This window comes from Neofelis nebulosa, chromosome 3 (genome assembly GCF_028018385.1).
Source record: "Neofelis nebulosa isolate mNeoNeb1 chromosome 3, mNeoNeb1.pri, whole genome shotgun sequence".
Lineage (NCBI taxonomy): Eukaryota > Metazoa > Chordata > Mammalia > Carnivora > Felidae > Neofelis > Neofelis nebulosa.
The window spans coordinates 162,792,331-162,810,041 of NC_080784.1; the positions used below are offsets into that span (position 1 = coordinate 162,792,331).

A 17,711-nucleotide genomic window follows, 5' to 3' on the forward strand; every position below is an offset into this window, starting at 1 on the left:
TCATTTTTAAATCCCATAAAAAGCTAATTGTCATATGATTCTTGAAATTAATTGGTTTCAAGGATACACTTAATCAGATGTTCAAATCCATTATCCATTTTTCAAAAAGTAAAGATTTCCCCCCAAACTGATTTCTAGTTGAGGTATTTCTTATTCTGGAAAAAGTTATAATTATCGATTGTTTTATATGTGATTTAGGGCACCACCTATAATAGGATATTTGCCATTTGAAGTTCTGGGAACATCAGGCTATGATTACTATCATGTGGATGACCTAGAAAACTTGGCAAAATGCCATGAGCACTGTAAGTAGATTTTAATATTTCTGGTGATAATAACTGCTTTTAGTCTAATAAATAACTAATATATTAATAGAAGATGGTAAAATGCAGACTTGGAAACATTTTTGTATTTTTGAAAAATATTGGAAGATTTCACTTTATAACCCAATCCAATAGGAATCCTAGATCAAATTTAAATTAAGCTTGTTCCTGTTTTACATATTTCAATCTATAATAGTAAGTACAGGTTTATAATATGGCATCTAATAAGCCTTGTTTTTGAAGTGTTTAAATTCTACATCTAGAGTAAAATTGGGATGGTATGTCAAAATATTAGAACACTGTTTCATATATTTTTATTTCAGGCATATAAGTCTGCCTAGGAATTAGGTACACATTTAAAGAAACTTTTAGAAAGCCCATAGTGAGTGCTTAATGTTTCCTGCCATTATGCTTATTAGCAGCAGGGACATTAACATCTTGTTGTACCTGGCTGGCACTATTCTAAACAGTTTATGTACATTATCTCCATTATTCATCAACACAGTTCTAGAAAGTAGATATTGTTATTGTCTCCATGAGTAAATTGAGACACAGGAAGGCTAAATAATTTACAATCCCACAATTCACTGGTGGCAGAGAAAGGTTTAGAGTCTAGACCTACTACCTCTTTACCACATGCTACTCTGTGTTTCAGAAGTTTGTTTTAATGCTAAGTTTTATTTGCTTTTCTGATTCTCCTCCCCAAATCCTACCTCTTGGAGTGTCCTCTATAGCTTAATTAGATATTTAACATTCTTTCATGATGTCTTAGGCTGGTCTAGTAGGCCTCTATATGAAAATAAGTCATGTTATATAACAAAATCAACTAAATGGGAGATTTCAGAATAAAGTAATTTCAGCACAAAAAACCCATTATGCACTCCAAGTGATAGGGGCACTAGGCTCTATGATGTATTGAAAAGATCTGGCACTTCTACTGACTAGCTGGGTAATTTTGGACAAACAATTTAAAATTTGTAGACCTCAGGGGCGTCTGAGTGGCTCAGTCAGTCAAGTGTCCGACTTCGGCTCAGGTCATGATCTCGCGGTTTGTGGGTTTGAACCCCGCATCACGCTCTGTGCTGACAGCTTGGAGCCTGGAGCCTGCTTCAGACTCTGTGTCTCCCTCTCTCTCTCTGACCCTCCCCTACTTGTGCTCTGTCACTCTCTGTCAAAAATAAGTAAATCTAAAAAAAAAATTTTTTTTTAATTTGTAGACCTCAGTTTCCTCATGGAGAGAGAAAGAGAGATTGATTCCTGATTGGCATTTCCTGAAGTTTGTTTCACTGAATGCTGATCCCTTAAAAATAGATTTTATGGTCAAGGAAGACTGGGAAGCACTTCATAATCCCTACTACCTCCCCATCCCCAGAATCATGACATAAATTAGCATACTAGAAGTTTTGAAAAGAAAGACTAAATAAAACTATTTAACAACATTCCCCAAATTAACCACGAAATTCTTTTTTTGCTTAATATCTGTTAAAAAGCTTCAGAACTTACAACCTACAAAGAATATTTTGGGAAATACTGTTGTCAGTTACTTGAAACAATTAAGTTATTCTGATTTTGGTTAAAGTTTTAAATTAAGTGCTTCAAAGATGCTGTACCTGCCAGGGTACCTGTACCTGTGGGAAAAAACTCAGATGTGATCACTTATTGCTCTTCAGTCTCTGTTGGTGGGAGGAAGTCAATATGTGAACACTTTATTTTTAAATATTTGGAAATTTACTGTGAAAAGTATCTGAGATCAGTAGTAACTGACTCTAAGTGGGCACTATGGAAGATATGTTAATTGCTTGGGACATTAAGCTATCCCTGTAGAATAACATTTTCTTACAACTGATATTTATGTTACTGAAAAGCCATTGAATTGTGAATGTAGATTTAAATGTAAATGCTAGGTTTGGCTAAAAACCAGGTTCATAACTAATGATAATGAGTCAATAAATATATTTTTCTTTTCTTCTTAGTAATGCAGTACGGGAAAGGCAAATCATGTTATTATAGATTCCTCACCAAGGGACAACAGTGGATTTGGCTTCAGACTCATTATTATATCACTTATCATCAGTGGAATTCTAGGCCAGAATTTATTGTTTGTACTCACACCGTAGTAAGGTAATAATTCTTTTATAGAACTTATGAATTATAGAAACACTGATAGTGATGTTGGCAATGAAACTTTCAGGCATGACTTGTTAAGAGCTACAGTGATCTTTCTCCTAATTTCTGATACGTGTTTTTGTTAAAATTTTATTAAATTTACTTACAAGCATTAATTTTATTAAATTTACTTACTGGTATTATGTAGAAATAGAATACAGGTATATATGCATATGTAATTCTTAACATAAGTGTTACAATTTAAAGCAGAAATTTTAACTATCTTTTTTATACCAAAGTCAATCATGTAAAAGGAACACCGGAGTAGATAAGCATATTTTTCCTTTTTTTTAATTCTTCTCAAGTACTGTGTAGTTAGAGATCATTTACAGTAGCATATAAAACTTCTGAGATAACTAGATTAAGATAGAAAACTATAGATGTGTTCTAGGATTGTGTAGTGCATAGCAAATAGGCTGGAATCCGTGGTGAACAAGTAAGACCCGTAACAGTGCACTTCTGCAGTATTGTAAATGAGTGATTAAGAACTAAAATTCTATTTTTTTCCATTTGTAGTTATGCAGAAGTTAGGGCTGAAAGACGACGAGAACTTGGCATTGAAGAGTCTCTTCCTGAGACAGCTGCTGACAAAGTATGTATCTTACAGTTTAAAAAAAATTATTTCTTCCTAATGAAAGGCAAGACTCAATAATTTATAGGGAAATTATTTTTCAAATATTTCATTTTCTCACTTGTGACAGAATTATAATTATATTTTACTTTTTATTTTAATTTTTAACATTTTAAAACCTTATATACTTCTAAAAAACATTTGAAGGGCCTCCTATTTAGTGAGAGACATGTATGATTTCACATTTAAATTACCATTTACTAATTGCCTGCAATGTGCAAGGCTCTGTCCAGGTTCTTTATACGAATTTTCAAGTGTCACTTATTCCTCAGACATCCTTATCTCTTAGGTGATATTCCCTTCTTGAAAATGTTGAAACTGAGGTTTTAGGGGGTTTTGGGGGAAGCCTCCCCTAAAGACATATGACTGGAAGTTATAGTCAGAATTTGAATTCTGGTTTTTCTTTTCTTTATGTCAGGTATACTAGTTACCTATTGCTATGTAATAAAAGTTAATGATGTAAAATAATACACATTTATTATCTCATAGTTTCTGTGGGTCAGAGATCTAGGCACGGTTTAGATGGGCCCTCTGCTTATAATTGGTCATTTGGCTGCAATCAAGGTGTCAGCCCAGGGTTTTCTCACAACGCTATAATCAACCTGTCAGTTGGGGCCACAGTCATCTCAAGGTTCAGCTGGGGCAGAATCTGTTTTCTGGCTCACTCAGTGGTTGTTGGAAGGATGTGGTTCCTCATGGGCGGTTGGACTGAGTGCCTTGGTTTGCTGGCTAATGGCCCAAGACCACCTTTAGTTCGTTTCTAGGTAGCCATTTTATCAAAGGAAGCATGTAAGAGATCCAGGGAGAAGGAACGACAGCAAGATGAGAGTCTTCTGTAACCTAATCACAGAAGTAATATCCCATCATTTGTGTCTATTCTATTAATTAGAAGTAAATCATTAGGTTCAGCCTGTACTAAAGGGGAGGGATTATACAAGGTGGTGAATACCAGGAGACAGGAATCAATGTGAGCTATGTCAGAAGTTCCCTACAACAGTTGTTTTTGACCTGTAGAAAATAGTGGAATGAAAAGAATCAAGAATAAAAAGTGAGTTAAATAAGCAGCATGCCAGGGTTGATATGGGGAGTATTATTCAGTTTTCAACAAACCTTATTAAGTACTTTCCATGTGCCAGAAAGTACTAGATAGGGGTCTAGATGCTCAGAATACAGCAGTGAATAACCCAGACAAGTTTTCTGCAATCATGGATCCCATGTGAAAGAGTTTTTTCAAAGAGGCTTTGTATGCTTAGAAGAGAAAGATCCAGGGGCGCCTGGGTGGCGCAGTCGGTTAAGCGTCCGACTTCAGCCAGGTCACGATCTCGCGGTCCGTGAGTTCGAGCCCCGCGTCAGGCTCTGGGCTGATGGCTCGGAGCCTGGAGCCTGTTTCCGATTCTGTGTCTCCCTCTCTCTCTGCCCCTCCCCCGTTCATGCTCTGTCTCTCTCTGTCCCAAAAATAAAAAATTAAAAAAAAAAAAAAAAAAAAAAGAAGAGAAAGATCCAGTATATTTTATAAAACATATTTTCTGAGAAAAGTGCTTAAATCTAGGGTACCTTGAATTTATTGAAACTAAAAGTAATACAGAGATTGTTCCTCCTTGCTTCTTTTTCTCTCATGCCAGTGTCCAATCCTAGTAAATTCAACTAGCCCTGCTTCCAAGTATACTTCACATATGTGTACTTTCCTACTGTATTTACTCTTAACCACCACAGTCCTCCTGGAGTTAGGGAAGAGGTCCACTTGACATAGATTTTTGAGAAACTTTAATGTGTAGATAGGTTTTAAGGTCATGAATCCAAATATGATCACCAGGTGAATGAATGGCGAGAGACAGACAGACAGACACACACACACACACACGCACATGCACACACACACTCACCCACCCACCCCAAGGGCTAAGCACTGGGGCATTCCATCATTAAGATATGAAAGAAACAAGGAAGAATCAGTCACAGAGGAGACTGAAGGGAAATATCCAGTCAGGTATGAATAAAACCGAGAAACTGAGTTTTCCTAGAAGCCAAGAAAAAGTGTGTCCATGAGGAGTGAACAGTCGGCTTTGTCAGATTCACCTTAAATAGGTTAAATTAGGTGAACACTGAGAAGTGTGCACTGAGTTTAACAAGTATTCATTGATCAATAAGAAAAGATTGGGTGGAATAGCAATATGAGTGAAAGCCTGATTAGAGTGGGCTTAAAAGAGAAATTCCTAGGACAGGGTAATTAGAGACAGTGAGTAGGGAAGGTTTTCCTACAAAAAGGAGAGGAGTGGAAGAGTATTAGGAAGAAATAGGCTTAAAAGAAGCTTTTGATGTTTAAGGTGGGAGAAATAATAGCATGTTCGTATACTGGTAAGAATGGTCTGATGGAGAGAGAATTACTGCTAGAGATAGAGAAAAAAATGCTAGAGCAAAGTTCTTGAGCAGGGGAGAGAAGATGGGATCCAGGCCACAAGTAGACAGATTGGGCTTAGTGGAAAGATCATTTAATGATAGAGAGGTTTAGTAGACTGTGATCTTTAGGTCAAATCTCATTCTCTGCCTGGTTTGATAACACTCACAAGCTAAAAATATGGTTTCCACATGTTTCTCAGTGATTGAAAAAAAAAAATCAAAAGAAGAATGGTGTTTGTGACACATGAAAATTATATCATCAAATTCCACAGCTACACTCAATTGTGTATATATTGCCTATGTTTGCTTTTTTTTAATGAAAATTTTTTAATGTTTATTTTTTAGAGAGAGTGTGAGTGGCAGAGAGGCAGAGAGAGAGGGAGATACAGGATGCGAAGCAGGCTTCAGGTTCCCAGCTGTCAGCGCAGAGCCGACACAGGGCCCAAACCATGAGATCATAACTTGAGCCGAAGTCAGATGCTTAACCGGCTGAGTCACCCAGGCGCCCTTAATTTTTTTTTTTAATGTTAGTTTATTTTTGAGAGAGAGAGTGCGCGAGCAAGCATGAGCGGGGAGGGGCAGAGAGAGAGGGAGATACAGAATCTGAAGCAGGCTCCAGGCTCTACACTGTCATTACAGAGCTCAGCACGGGGCTTGAACTCAGCAACCATGACATCATGACCTGAGCTGAAGTCGGACGCTTAACCGACTGAGCCACCCAGGAGCCCTGCCTATGGTTGCTTTTGTGCTGCAACAGCAAGTTGAGTAGTTGCAGCAGAAACTATGTGGCCCCCAAAGCCTATAATATTGACTCTCTGGCCCTCACAGAGAGCATTTGCTGACCCCTAATCTGTAGTGACATAAAGAAAGGCAGAGTATATGAGGACAGATGCTGTTAGTTAGGTTGATACGATAATAGGAGCTTATAGCAATGTCCAACAGTGAAACAGGAAGCAGAATAACCAGCTAAGAGTGAGGTTAGGAGAAGAGTTGTTTGAAGTTTGAAAAGAGCCGAGCAAGTGTTAAATTGTTTTCTAGGAGGGGCGCCTGGGTGGCTCAGCCAGTTAAACATCCAACTTCGGCTTCATGATCTCAAGGTTCATGAGTTCGAGCCCCACGTCAGGCTATGTGCTGACAGCGCAGAGCCTGGAGCCTGCTTTGGATTCTGTCTCCCTCTCTCTGTCTATTCCTCCTCTACTTTTGCGTGCTGTCTTTCTCTCTCACCCTCTCTCAAAAATAAATAAACATTAAAAGAAAATTTTAATTGTTTTCTAGGAGAGTAGGAGAGTGAGCAGATGTGGAATAGATTAAAAATTGGATTTAAACAGCATTGGGATTTTTCCAGGGGAGTGTGGTGAAGGGAGATAGGAGCAAGAGAGTTGATGATAACCTGTAAGGGTGTGGGTATGATGATTAACCATGAATTTATAAACTTGGTAAAGAGGGGAGAGAAGATACAAAATGAGAGAGTGAAAATGTGGTAGAATCAATGTATTTTATGTTCCACTAAAGGATTATTGGAGCTGGCATACTAAAGAGAATAAGAAATAGTGGTCATACAGGAGGATCTTTGAAATTGAGGTTATGGAAAGTTTATTCTTTTTTTTAAAAAATACTTACTTATGAGGTGCCTGGGTGGCTCAGTCGGATAAGCATCCAACTTCTGCTCAGGTCATGATCTCACGGTTTGTGAGTTCAAGCCCCGCATTGGGCTCTGTGTTGACAGCTCAGAGCCTGGGGCCTGCCTTGAATTCTCTCTCTCTCTCTCTCTCTCTCTCTCTCTCTCTCTCTCTCAAGAATAAATAAACATTAAAAAAAATTTTTTTTAATATTTTGAGAGATAATGCATGCAAGGGGTGGGGGAGGGGAGAGGGAGAGAGAGAGAGGGAGGGAGGGGGGGAAGGAGGGAAGGAGGGAATCCCAAGCAGGCTCCATACTGCAAGCCCGCAGGGGCTTGATCCCACGAACTGTGAGATCGTGACCTGAGTGGAAATCAAGAGTCAGATGCTTAACCGACTGAGCCACCCAGGAGCCCTATAAGGTTAATCTTATTGGTAATGATAAGGTCTAAGATATGACCGTAAGAATGAGTGACTGAGGACAGGTGGAAATGAAGATCTTTGTGGGAGAAGACATCAAGGAAGAGTGAAAACATGATGATGAACATGTGAATTGATACTGATGTTGATAACCGTGGATTTAAGAATAAGTTGATGGTAGACTTAGCCAGGAGCAGAAATTTTAATACAGGTACTTAGTGAGGAGTGACCATAAGGGTCAGTAGATAACTGTACCAATGAGAGATAGTCATATAATGATAATATGAGATTCTGGCTGTGAGTTTTGGAAAAGGAGGAAAGGGGAAAATTGTGGAAAGAGGAGGAGGAGGACTTCTCTACCCCTCCAGAGCAGCGATCTGAAGGTTGTGAAAGAGAAAATAGCCACCACTTAAAAGTCCTGCAAGGAAGTGGTGTTTCTATAGACAGCTAGCTTTTAGTTAGAGCAAGCCAAGCAAATGGATGTTCAAAGATGAGGTTGAGAATACAGGAGATTTTGATATGGTGGGTAATATTCCATTGTATGTATACAACACATTTTGTTTATCCATTCATCTAGCAATGGACACTTGGGTTGCATCCATCTTTTGGCTATTGTGAATCATGCTGCTATGAACATGGGTGTACCAATACCTGTTTGAGTCACTCTGTTCAATTTTTTTGAGTATATACCTAGAAATGGAACTACTGGATCATGTAGTAATTATTTAATTTTCTGAGGAACCGTCATACTGTTTCCTGTAGTAGCTTCACTATTTTAGATTTTCACCAGCAGTGTACAAAGGTTCCAATTTATCCTTGTCAACACTGGTGATTTTCTGTTTTGTTTTTGTTTTAAATAATAGTCCTCATGGGTGTGAAGTGGTATCTCATGGCTTTAATTTGCATTTCCCTAATGATTAGTGACATTGAGCAACTTTTCTTTTTATTTTTTTTTATTTTTATTTAAAAAAAAATTTTTTTTTTTAACATTATTTATTTTTGAGACAGAGAGAGACAGAGCATGAACAGGGGAGGGTCAGAGAAAGAGGGAGACACAGAATCTGAAACAGGCTCCAGGCTCTGAGCTGTCAGCACAGAGCCCGACGCGGGGCTCGAACCCACAGACCACCAGATCATGACCTGAGCCGAAGTCGGATGCTTAACCGACTGAGCCACCCAGGCGCCCCACAACTTTTCTTTTTAATTAATTTATTTTGAAAGAGGGAGAGAGAGTGCATGCACAAGTAGGGGAGGGACAGAGAGAGAGGGAGAGTGAAAGCTGGGCAGAGCCCGACATGGGGCTCAATCTTAGGAACTGAGATGGTGACCTGAGCTGAAATCAAGAGTCAGATGCTTAGCCGACTGAGCCATCAGATGCCCTGAGCATTTTTTCAGTGTGTTCACTGGCCATTTGTGTATCTTCTTTGGAGAAATATATATGTAAGACCTATGTTTTTTAATTGGATTGTTTGGGGGGAGGTTTGCTATTCAGTTGTAGGATTCTTTTCTATTTTCTGGGTGTTAATTCCTTATCAGATACAGGTTTGTGAATGTTTTCTCCCCTTCCATGGGCTGCCTTTCCACTGTGTTTGTAGTGTCCTTTGATGCACTTTTGTTGCTTGTGCTTGTTGTCACATCCAAGAAGTCGTTACCCAGTCCACTGTCATAAAGGTTTTCTCCTTTTTTTCTAAAAGTTTTATAGTTTTAGCTCTTATGTTTAGGTCTTTGATTCATGACAGTTAATTTTTGTGTATGGTAGAAATTAACAAAGAGTTTAATCATTCTGTTGCATCTGTTTCTATAAATAAAGAATGAAGTAAAAAATTTCTGACTGTAGAACAGAAATTTTTATTTCTTTACCTAATATTGCAGAGGTAAATATTACACAGGTACCTTTGCCTTGTTGTGTGTGAAAACTGATTTGGAGAAGGAAAAGTAGCCAGTTATATTGCTAACTTTGGATAACTGAACTACCAGAAAACATTTACTTTACTGTCTCCTTAGAGCCAAGATTCTGGGTCTGATAATCGTATAAACACAGTCAGTCTCAAAGAAGCCTTGGAAAGGTTTGATCACAGCCCAACTCCTTCTGCTTCCTCCCGGAGTTCAAGAAAATCATCTCACACAGCAGTGTCAGACCCTTCCTGTGAGTACGCTAGCTTGAAAGCAGACTTTCTTTCAAGAGAGTGCTTCTAAATTGTTATTCGTGTCAGCATTTTTCATCAAATGCTACTTTAGTATTATTTTTACATGAAAAAGTTTACTGTAGTATTGTTTGTTAAAAAGCTAGAAACACTCTAATTCAAGTATAATTAACATGTTATATTAGCTTCAGGTGTTCAATATAATGTTTTAACAATTCTATACATTATTTAGTGCTCATCATAGTAAGTATACTCTTAATCCCCTTTGCCAATTTAAGAAACAAAAGAAATGAATAAAGAAAAAGGCAAACAAAAAACCAGACTCTTAAATATAGAGAACAGACTGGTTGGTTTCCAGAGGGAAGGCAGGAAGGAATATGGGTAAAATGCTACTTAAAAATGATTAGTTTTACATTTCTGAACTCTGTTAACTTTTCCAGTGAGCAAGAGGCACACTGCTCACATTTAACAAAGAATTATTTATAAAATAGCCTGTAAAATATTTAGGTAGTAGTGTTGGTATTGTTATGTTGCTTTTAATCATCCCTCAAAAAATAAAGCAAAACTGTTTATTCCTTTTTTACTGGTAGAACCTGTCAGTGTTCTTTAAGTTTGCTTTTTGAGAGTTTTTTTTAGTTCTTGTTTTAAATGAAGACTTGCATAGTTATCATTGAATTAGTAACCTTTTTCTTTTTGTTTAAAGAGTTAAGCCCTTTCATTTCCTAGGGTATTAAAACTATATATTATAAGGAAAAGGAGGTTGTTGGAACCACTTAACACCATGGGTAGAACATTAAAGAGGTTAAACATAGAATTTCTGAAACCGTAGGAAAAAAAATTTCTCCTTTGTAGCTGTTTTTCTCATTTTATAAAAGAGAAATTATACTTTTATGCTTTTAATGGAGGGAGGTACAAAATGCAAATCAGTGTAAATCAGTACATACTCATTAACATAGTGATGAATGTAAATTAGGAATGCATTGCTAAACCTCAAAAACTACAGTTGCTTGCAACCTAAAGTAAACCTTTAGTTTATTGCAGTAAGAATACTTAAAATGAGATCTACCTTCTTAAATGTTTAACCATACGATACACTATTGTTGACTATAAGTACAATGTAGTGCAGACCTCTAGAGCTTATTCATTGTAGTAAATGGAGATGTTATTGATTAGTAACTCCATATTTTCTTCAATGCCCCCAGCCCTTGGCAACAAGCACCGTTCTAGTCTTTGATTCAATGAATTTGCCTATTTTAGATACCTCATATGATAGAGTCATGCAGTACTTGTTTTTACATCATTGGCTTATTTCACTTAGCATAACATCCTCAAGATTCACCCATGTTGTATATCTTGAAATTTTCCATTCTTTTTTAAGGTTGAATAGTATTCCATTGTATGTATATTACCACATTCTGTTTTTTCCATTCACCTGTCAGACATTTAGATTGTTTCCACATCTTGGCTATTGTGAATGGTGCTGCAGTGAGCATAGGAGTGCAAATATCTCTTTGAGATTCTGATTTCAATTCTTTTGGATAAATACCCAGAGGTGGAATTGCTGAATCACATTTGGTAGTTCTATTTTTAATTTTTGGAGAAACCTCCATTACTGTTTCCCACAGTGGCTGCAGCATTTCACATCCCCACCAATTTTAATTAAGTGTACAAGGGTTCTAATTTCTCCACATTCTGGGCAGCACTTTTTTTTTCTTTTTTTGATAATAGCCATCTTACCAGGTATGAAGTGGTATCTCACTGTGGTTTTGATTTGCATTTTCCTGACGAGTGATGTTAACCATTTTTTCATATGCTGGTTGGCCATTTGTAGATCTTCCTTGGAGAAATGTCCATATTCAAGTCCTTAAGCCATTTTGTATTGAGTTATTAGGTTTCTTACTATTGAGTTATAGGAGTAGTAACCATTTTTAAATTCAAAGTTTTCCTGTCTCAAATATTTATTTTGTCCTTAAGAAAAAAGTAATTCAAATGAGCCATCTTATTGTCATAGACTTCACTTTAATTAAATAATTTAGAAAAATAACTTAAAGATCATTTTTATTCACTGAAATCCATTTTGAGATTAATCTTTGGAAATTTTATTTTATAAAGTACTAACACTGTTTTGTTTTTGTTGACTGACATCAGCAACACCAACAAAGATCCCAACAGATACTAGCACTCCTCCCAGACCGCATTTACCAGCTCATGAAAAGATGGCACCAAGGAGGTCATCATTTAGTAGTCAGGTAACTCTTCAGTATTCTTCTGAATACAGAGTTATTAAAAGGGAAAAAAATCATCCAAATCCTTAAAATTCATTAATTTGTTATCCCTTTCTATAAAGACCAACACAGCTGTTGATAAATAACACTCGAGATCTTTCCTTTTTGTGAAGTAGTTCTTAAACATATGCTCTTGATTATTTTACAGGTAAAACATTAGATATTTATTTTAATTAATAAAAGTTAATCGGGGCACCTGGGTGGTTCAGTTATTTGAGTGTCCAACTCTTGATTTTGGCTCAGCTTGTGATCTCACGGTTGGTGAGATCGAGCCCCTCTGCGCTGTCAACACAGATCCTGCTTGGGATTCTCTCTCTCTTTCTTCTTCCCACCAAAGTTAAATAAAAAATAAGAAAAATTAATAATTTAGAGCCATTTTATATTTAATTTCTAATACCAGTCACTTTCAGTTCTGTCTTTTAACTTTTACTGAGAGCCCATGCAAGGTAATGTGGCAGATGCCTTACAAGATACAAGGATAAATAGGGAATAGGCATGTCCAGTGTAGAGGGGGAAACATGCATGCCTGCACTCAGCTAAAAATGCATGAGGCAAAGTGTAATTCAGTTATAAAGATACCATTTCTGGTGAAATGGTATTTCTGGTGAAACTACTTATGGATGGGTATAATTGTCACTCATTATTTTTTATTTTGCTCCTAGTCCATAAATTCCCAGTCTGTTGGTCAGTCATTAACACAACCAGTGATGTCTCAAGCTGCAAATTTACCAATTCCACAAGGCATGTCCCAGGTATTTTTTGTTTGTTTGTTTGTTTGTTTGTTTGAAACAGTTGAGTATTTTAAAATGATAAATGGTTTTTAAGGTAATAGAGATTTTTAAAAATACATACTTTCAGTGCAGTGAATCTCATGTGTGGCCATTTATAATGTCTGGGGGATATTTTTGATTGTCAGTGATTATTGGGTACCACTGGCCCTTCATAGGCAAGGACCAGGGATGCTATTTGTCTTGAAAGATGCATGACAGGGGCGCCTGGGTGGCTCAGTCGGTTAAGCGTCCGACTTCGGCTCAGGTCATGATCTCGCAGTCTGTGGGTTCAGGCCCTGCGTCGGGCTCTGTGCTGACTGCTCACAGAGCCTGGAGCCTGTTTCGGATTCTGTGTCTCCCTCTCTCTCTGACCCTCCCCCGTTCATGCTCTGTCTCTCTCTGTCTCAAAAATAAATAAACGTTAAAAAAAAAAAAATTAAAAAAAAAAAAGATGCGTGACAGTTTTGTACAACAAAGAATTATCCTGCCTAATATGCTATAATACTCCACTGAGAGACACTACAGATAGAAATAGAAGGATATTAAAGATGAAATATAGCTGTTCATTTTGTTCTTCCTATGGATAGTGGAAGAATCAAGTAATTTTATTCATATATTCATTCATACACAGGGCATTTATTGAGTTCTTGAGATATTGCAGGTGCTCGCAATATTAATACATGTACTGTAAGATTTTATTACATCTAGAAGGAATGACAGATAACTACAGTGCAATATTGTATAGTCTGTGCCCAAGGTATATAGGCTGATATATGAGCACATTAGATGGACCCCTAATGCAGCCTGAGGAAGTGAATGAAAACTTTCTGGAAGAATTGTTGCTTGGGTTCAGTCCTGAAGGAGACCTACATACAGAAATTAGCAAGGAGACAAAAGAATAGGTATTTATAAAATTGACACTAAATTACTTTTGATTAGAAATTCCTAACTTGTAATTTATGACTCTCTATTCATTCAGTGCTTCAAACACATTAAAAATACTAGGTAGTGGTAAAAATAATCCAAACTGTTTTGTTTGGTGTTAAATATACCTTGACTTAACAGTATTTCAAATAATGATAGTTAAGAATAGGTAAAAAACATTTTTCTGAAAATACCTTTATCTTACATGGTTTTTATCTAAATTATACTATATATAATTTTAGCCATTATATGACACCTGTACAAGTATATTGACAATGTTGTAAATTATCTAAACACCATAACCTTGACTTCCTGTAACATGATTATATAAGGTGCTTAAATATTATCTGTAGTTGCAGTAGTTTTCATCATCGAGTCCTCAATGCTTTTTATTCTGAAGGTTAACAGATTTTTTATGTAAGTATTTAGGCATACTTTCAATATTATTAGTTCACTAATCTCAAGATACTGGATGACTATTTCTTAACATTTTAAAGGGATATTTTCATGAAATTTAGTAATACCTGCTATGTCAAAAATGTTCATAACTATCCAGACCTCATATTTTGTTGAGTGATAAAGCCACTTTGCCTCTTAGTTCTGAGATTTTTTTTTCCTGTTATTCTGCCTTCTGTTTATATCTTATTTGCATTTAATAGAAATCCTTTAAGTAATGTCAATGTAAAGTTTATTCAAAGGTATAAATAACTTTTGTTAGGATAAAATATATTTGTATGACATAAATACAACATTTTGAATAATATTTTTAAGAGGCAGAGCTCTAGAAATTTGTAATGTTTTCTCATACCTAGTGTAATCTAATATAAGATATGATTATTGTCAACTTTAGAATCTGAGTTGTATACTTTTTGAAAAGTAGTATTCAGTATCAGTACAAACTTTTGAAGATAAAGAAAAAAAGCTTTTGGGAGAGCATTTCTCACTTTTAGATGCAGTTCACTATGGGAGGCTATTTTAAGATTAAGGCACATTTCCAATAAATTGAAATTCTTTTTGGTATACTATATCCTGTGCTAAATATTCATAGAGTTAAATGAGCCTGTATAGACTTAAGTGATGAATCGCTAAGTGTGGCTAAATGTCAAGCAGTAGTAAATAAAAGCTGCTTATGACTCAAGTAAAACATAGTGAAATAAGATTGAAATTCCTGGAAGTAGAATAACTGTGTTTTCTTTCATGTCTGCACTTATTCATTCATAATTGCTTAGTCTTTAAAAGCCTACATTTTGTACTTGTCTGAGAACAGTTTCAGTTGAAAATGTGAGGGGCACCTGGGTGGCTCAGTTGGTTAAGTGTCCGACTTCAGGTCAGGTCATAATCTTGTGGTTTGTGAGTTTGAGCCCTGCGTCAGGCTCTGTGCTGACAGCTTGGAGCCTGGAGCCTGCTTTCAGATTCTGTGTTTCACTCTCTCTCTGCCCCTCCCCTGCTCACACTCTGTGTCTGTCTCAAAAATAAACATTTAAAAAAATTTTTGAGAAAAAGGAAATAGTAAAAATATGGTTAGTTATCTGTTTAGATTTTTATAACCTTCAAGTGTGTACAAAGAGGACATTGTAGGGATGACAGAATTTGATATGAGTAACTCTAAGAACCAGCTACTTTTTCATTTGTTAAATGGTAGAGATTAAGAAACTTGTTCTAGGAAATGGTAGAGCCACAATATGATCTCTGGTCTTCTAATGCCAGTGTATACTCATAATCAGTCAAGATCTGGTCAGCAGTCAGAAGCCATACCGGAGATTTGAATAGGGCTAATATAAAAAAATATATTAACTGGTAACAGGGAATTCTAAAGAATACAGGCATAATGGATGTAGGGGGCAGCCACTAACTGCAAGTGAAAAGGAGAGTACAGTATGCAAAGAAGGAACAACTTGGAAAACTCTCCCAACCTCCTAAACTTCTTCCTCCAGGCTAGGTTGAAACTCAGTTCCCATTGGGGTTGGTGTGGCTGTAGCCACTGGATGAGAGGGAGGTTCACTGAGGTGCCAGAGACCAGGGCTGGAGGGCAGGAAGCCACCTGCTGGGGTACCAGCAAAATTTGTTGGGGAGCTTCCCATAAGGATGCCAGTGGGACTTGCTGGAAAGCCACCTCCCTTTGCAGTATCCCTCTAGCTCCATCTACTGACATGACTAAGTTTGTGTCCACTGACAAAGGAAGATGTTTATAAGGTCCAGCTCCAGTAGCACAAAGCTAAGCAAAGGTGGGTGAATTAGGAGCCAAGAGGCAATACGTTAGTAATTGGTATAACATTTTTAACTCATGATATATACTGCTTATTTTTCACATTGCACAATTATGAAGAATAAGTGATTCTAAAATATGTTACACTTTTTCCAAACATGGGACTTCAGTTTCAGTTTTCAGCTCAGTTAGGAGCCATGCAGCATCTAAAAGACCAGTTAGAGCAACGGACACGGATGATAGAGGCAAACATTCATCGGCAACAAGAAGAACTAAGAAAAATTCAAGAACAACTTCAAATGGTCCATGGTCAAGGGCTGCAGGTAAGTTATTATATTTGAATACAACAAAGCATGCCATTCACATTTTGGTTTCTTAATAAAATTGACTTTTCTTACTTAAAAATGAGATGCAAGAAATACATTTCATCAATTTGGTTCAGTAAATACTCATTGGTTACCTACTCAATATGATTGAATTTATAGTCTGATTCATTCCTAAGAATATTTCCATCAACATCCTTGTTTCTCCAGATTAGATTCATCTTGTATAGTCTTTATTTTTAGTAAGCTTATACCCATAATATGAAAATAATATTTTATATAGACTTTTAGGTACATGTTGGTACAGAATTTAGAAATCAATCATCAGTCATTGTTTTAGTGAAATATCAGTAGGTATGATTCAAATTAGTCTTATTTGGTCAATCTACTGACCCACTAAAGTTACATCTGTCAGACTAGTATTTTGGAGAAGGGAAACTTTAAGTGAAAACTACTTCTGTCTCATGCCATAAATTATGAATGATAGGTGATGAAGAACCAGCAGTCCACAGGCCCTTTTTTTTTTTTTTCAATATAATTTATTGTCAAATTGGCTAATATACAGGGTGTAAAGTGTGCTCTTCGTTTTTGGGGTAGATTCCCATGGTTCATCGCTTACATATAACACCCAGTGCTTCTCCCAACAAGTGCCCTCCTCAATGCCCTTTACCCATTTTCCCCTCTCCCCCACCGTCCATCAACCCTCAGATTGTTCTCTGTATTTGTTTCCTATGGTTTGCCTTCTTCCCTTTCTTTTTGTAACTTTTTCCCCCCTTCCCTTCCCCCATGGTCTTCTGTTAAGTTTCTCAAGATCCACATATGAGTGAAAACATGATATCTTTCTCTGACTTATTTCACTCAGCATATACCTTCCAGTTCTATCCATGTTGCTGCAAATGGCATGATTTCATTCTTTCTCATTGTCAAGTAGCATTCCATTGTACATATAAACCACATCTTCTATATCCATTCATCAGTTGATGGACATTTAGGCTTTTTCCATAATTTGGCTATTGTTGAAAGCACTGCTGTAAACGTTGGGGTACAAGTGCCCCTATGAATCAGCATTCCTATGTCTTTTGAATAAATTCCTAGTAGTGCTATTGCTGGGTTGTAGGATAGGAACCTCCACACTGTTTTCCAGTTTGCATTCCCACCAACAGTGCACGAGGGTTCCCTTTTCTCCACATCCTTGCCAGTATCTGTAGTTTCCTGAGTTGTTGATTTTAGCCACTCTGACTGGTGTGAGGTGGTATCTCAGTGTGGTTTTGGTTTGTAGTGCCCTGATGATGAGTGACGTTGAGCATCTTTTCATATGTCTGGTGGCCATCTGGATGTCTTCTTTGGAAAAGTGTCTATTCATGTCTTCTGCCCATTTCTTCACTGGTTTATTTGTTTTTCGGGTGTGGAGTTTAGTAAGTTTTTTGGTAGATTTTGGGTATTAACCCTTTATCCAATACATCATTTGCAAATATCTTTCCCCATTCTGCCGGTTGCCTTTTA

At 36.9% G+C, this 17,711-nt stretch overlaps 1 protein-coding gene across 7 annotated transcripts in view; it reads left to right on the forward strand.

Moving 5' to 3' along the window:
• Positions 1 to 17,711, forward strand: part of CLOCK (clock circadian regulator) — a 128,144-nt gene that overhangs the window by 94,984 nt on the left and 15,449 nt on the right. For all 7 annotated transcript variants that reach the window (XM_058722541.1, XM_058722540.1, XM_058722546.1 and 4 more), the window contains 7 exons: positions 199 to 305; positions 2,297 to 2,444; positions 3,006 to 3,081; positions 9,561 to 9,702; positions 11,849 to 11,949; positions 12,648 to 12,737; positions 16,056 to 16,208. In XM_058722541.1, coding sequence (XP_058578524.1) covers positions 199 to 305; positions 2,297 to 2,444; positions 3,006 to 3,081; positions 9,561 to 9,702; positions 11,849 to 11,949; positions 12,648 to 12,737; positions 16,056 to 16,208 — 817 coding nt within the window. The remainder of the gene's footprint in view (positions 1 to 198; positions 306 to 2,296; positions 2,445 to 3,005; positions 3,082 to 9,560; positions 9,703 to 11,848; positions 11,950 to 12,647; positions 12,738 to 16,055; positions 16,209 to 17,711) is intronic.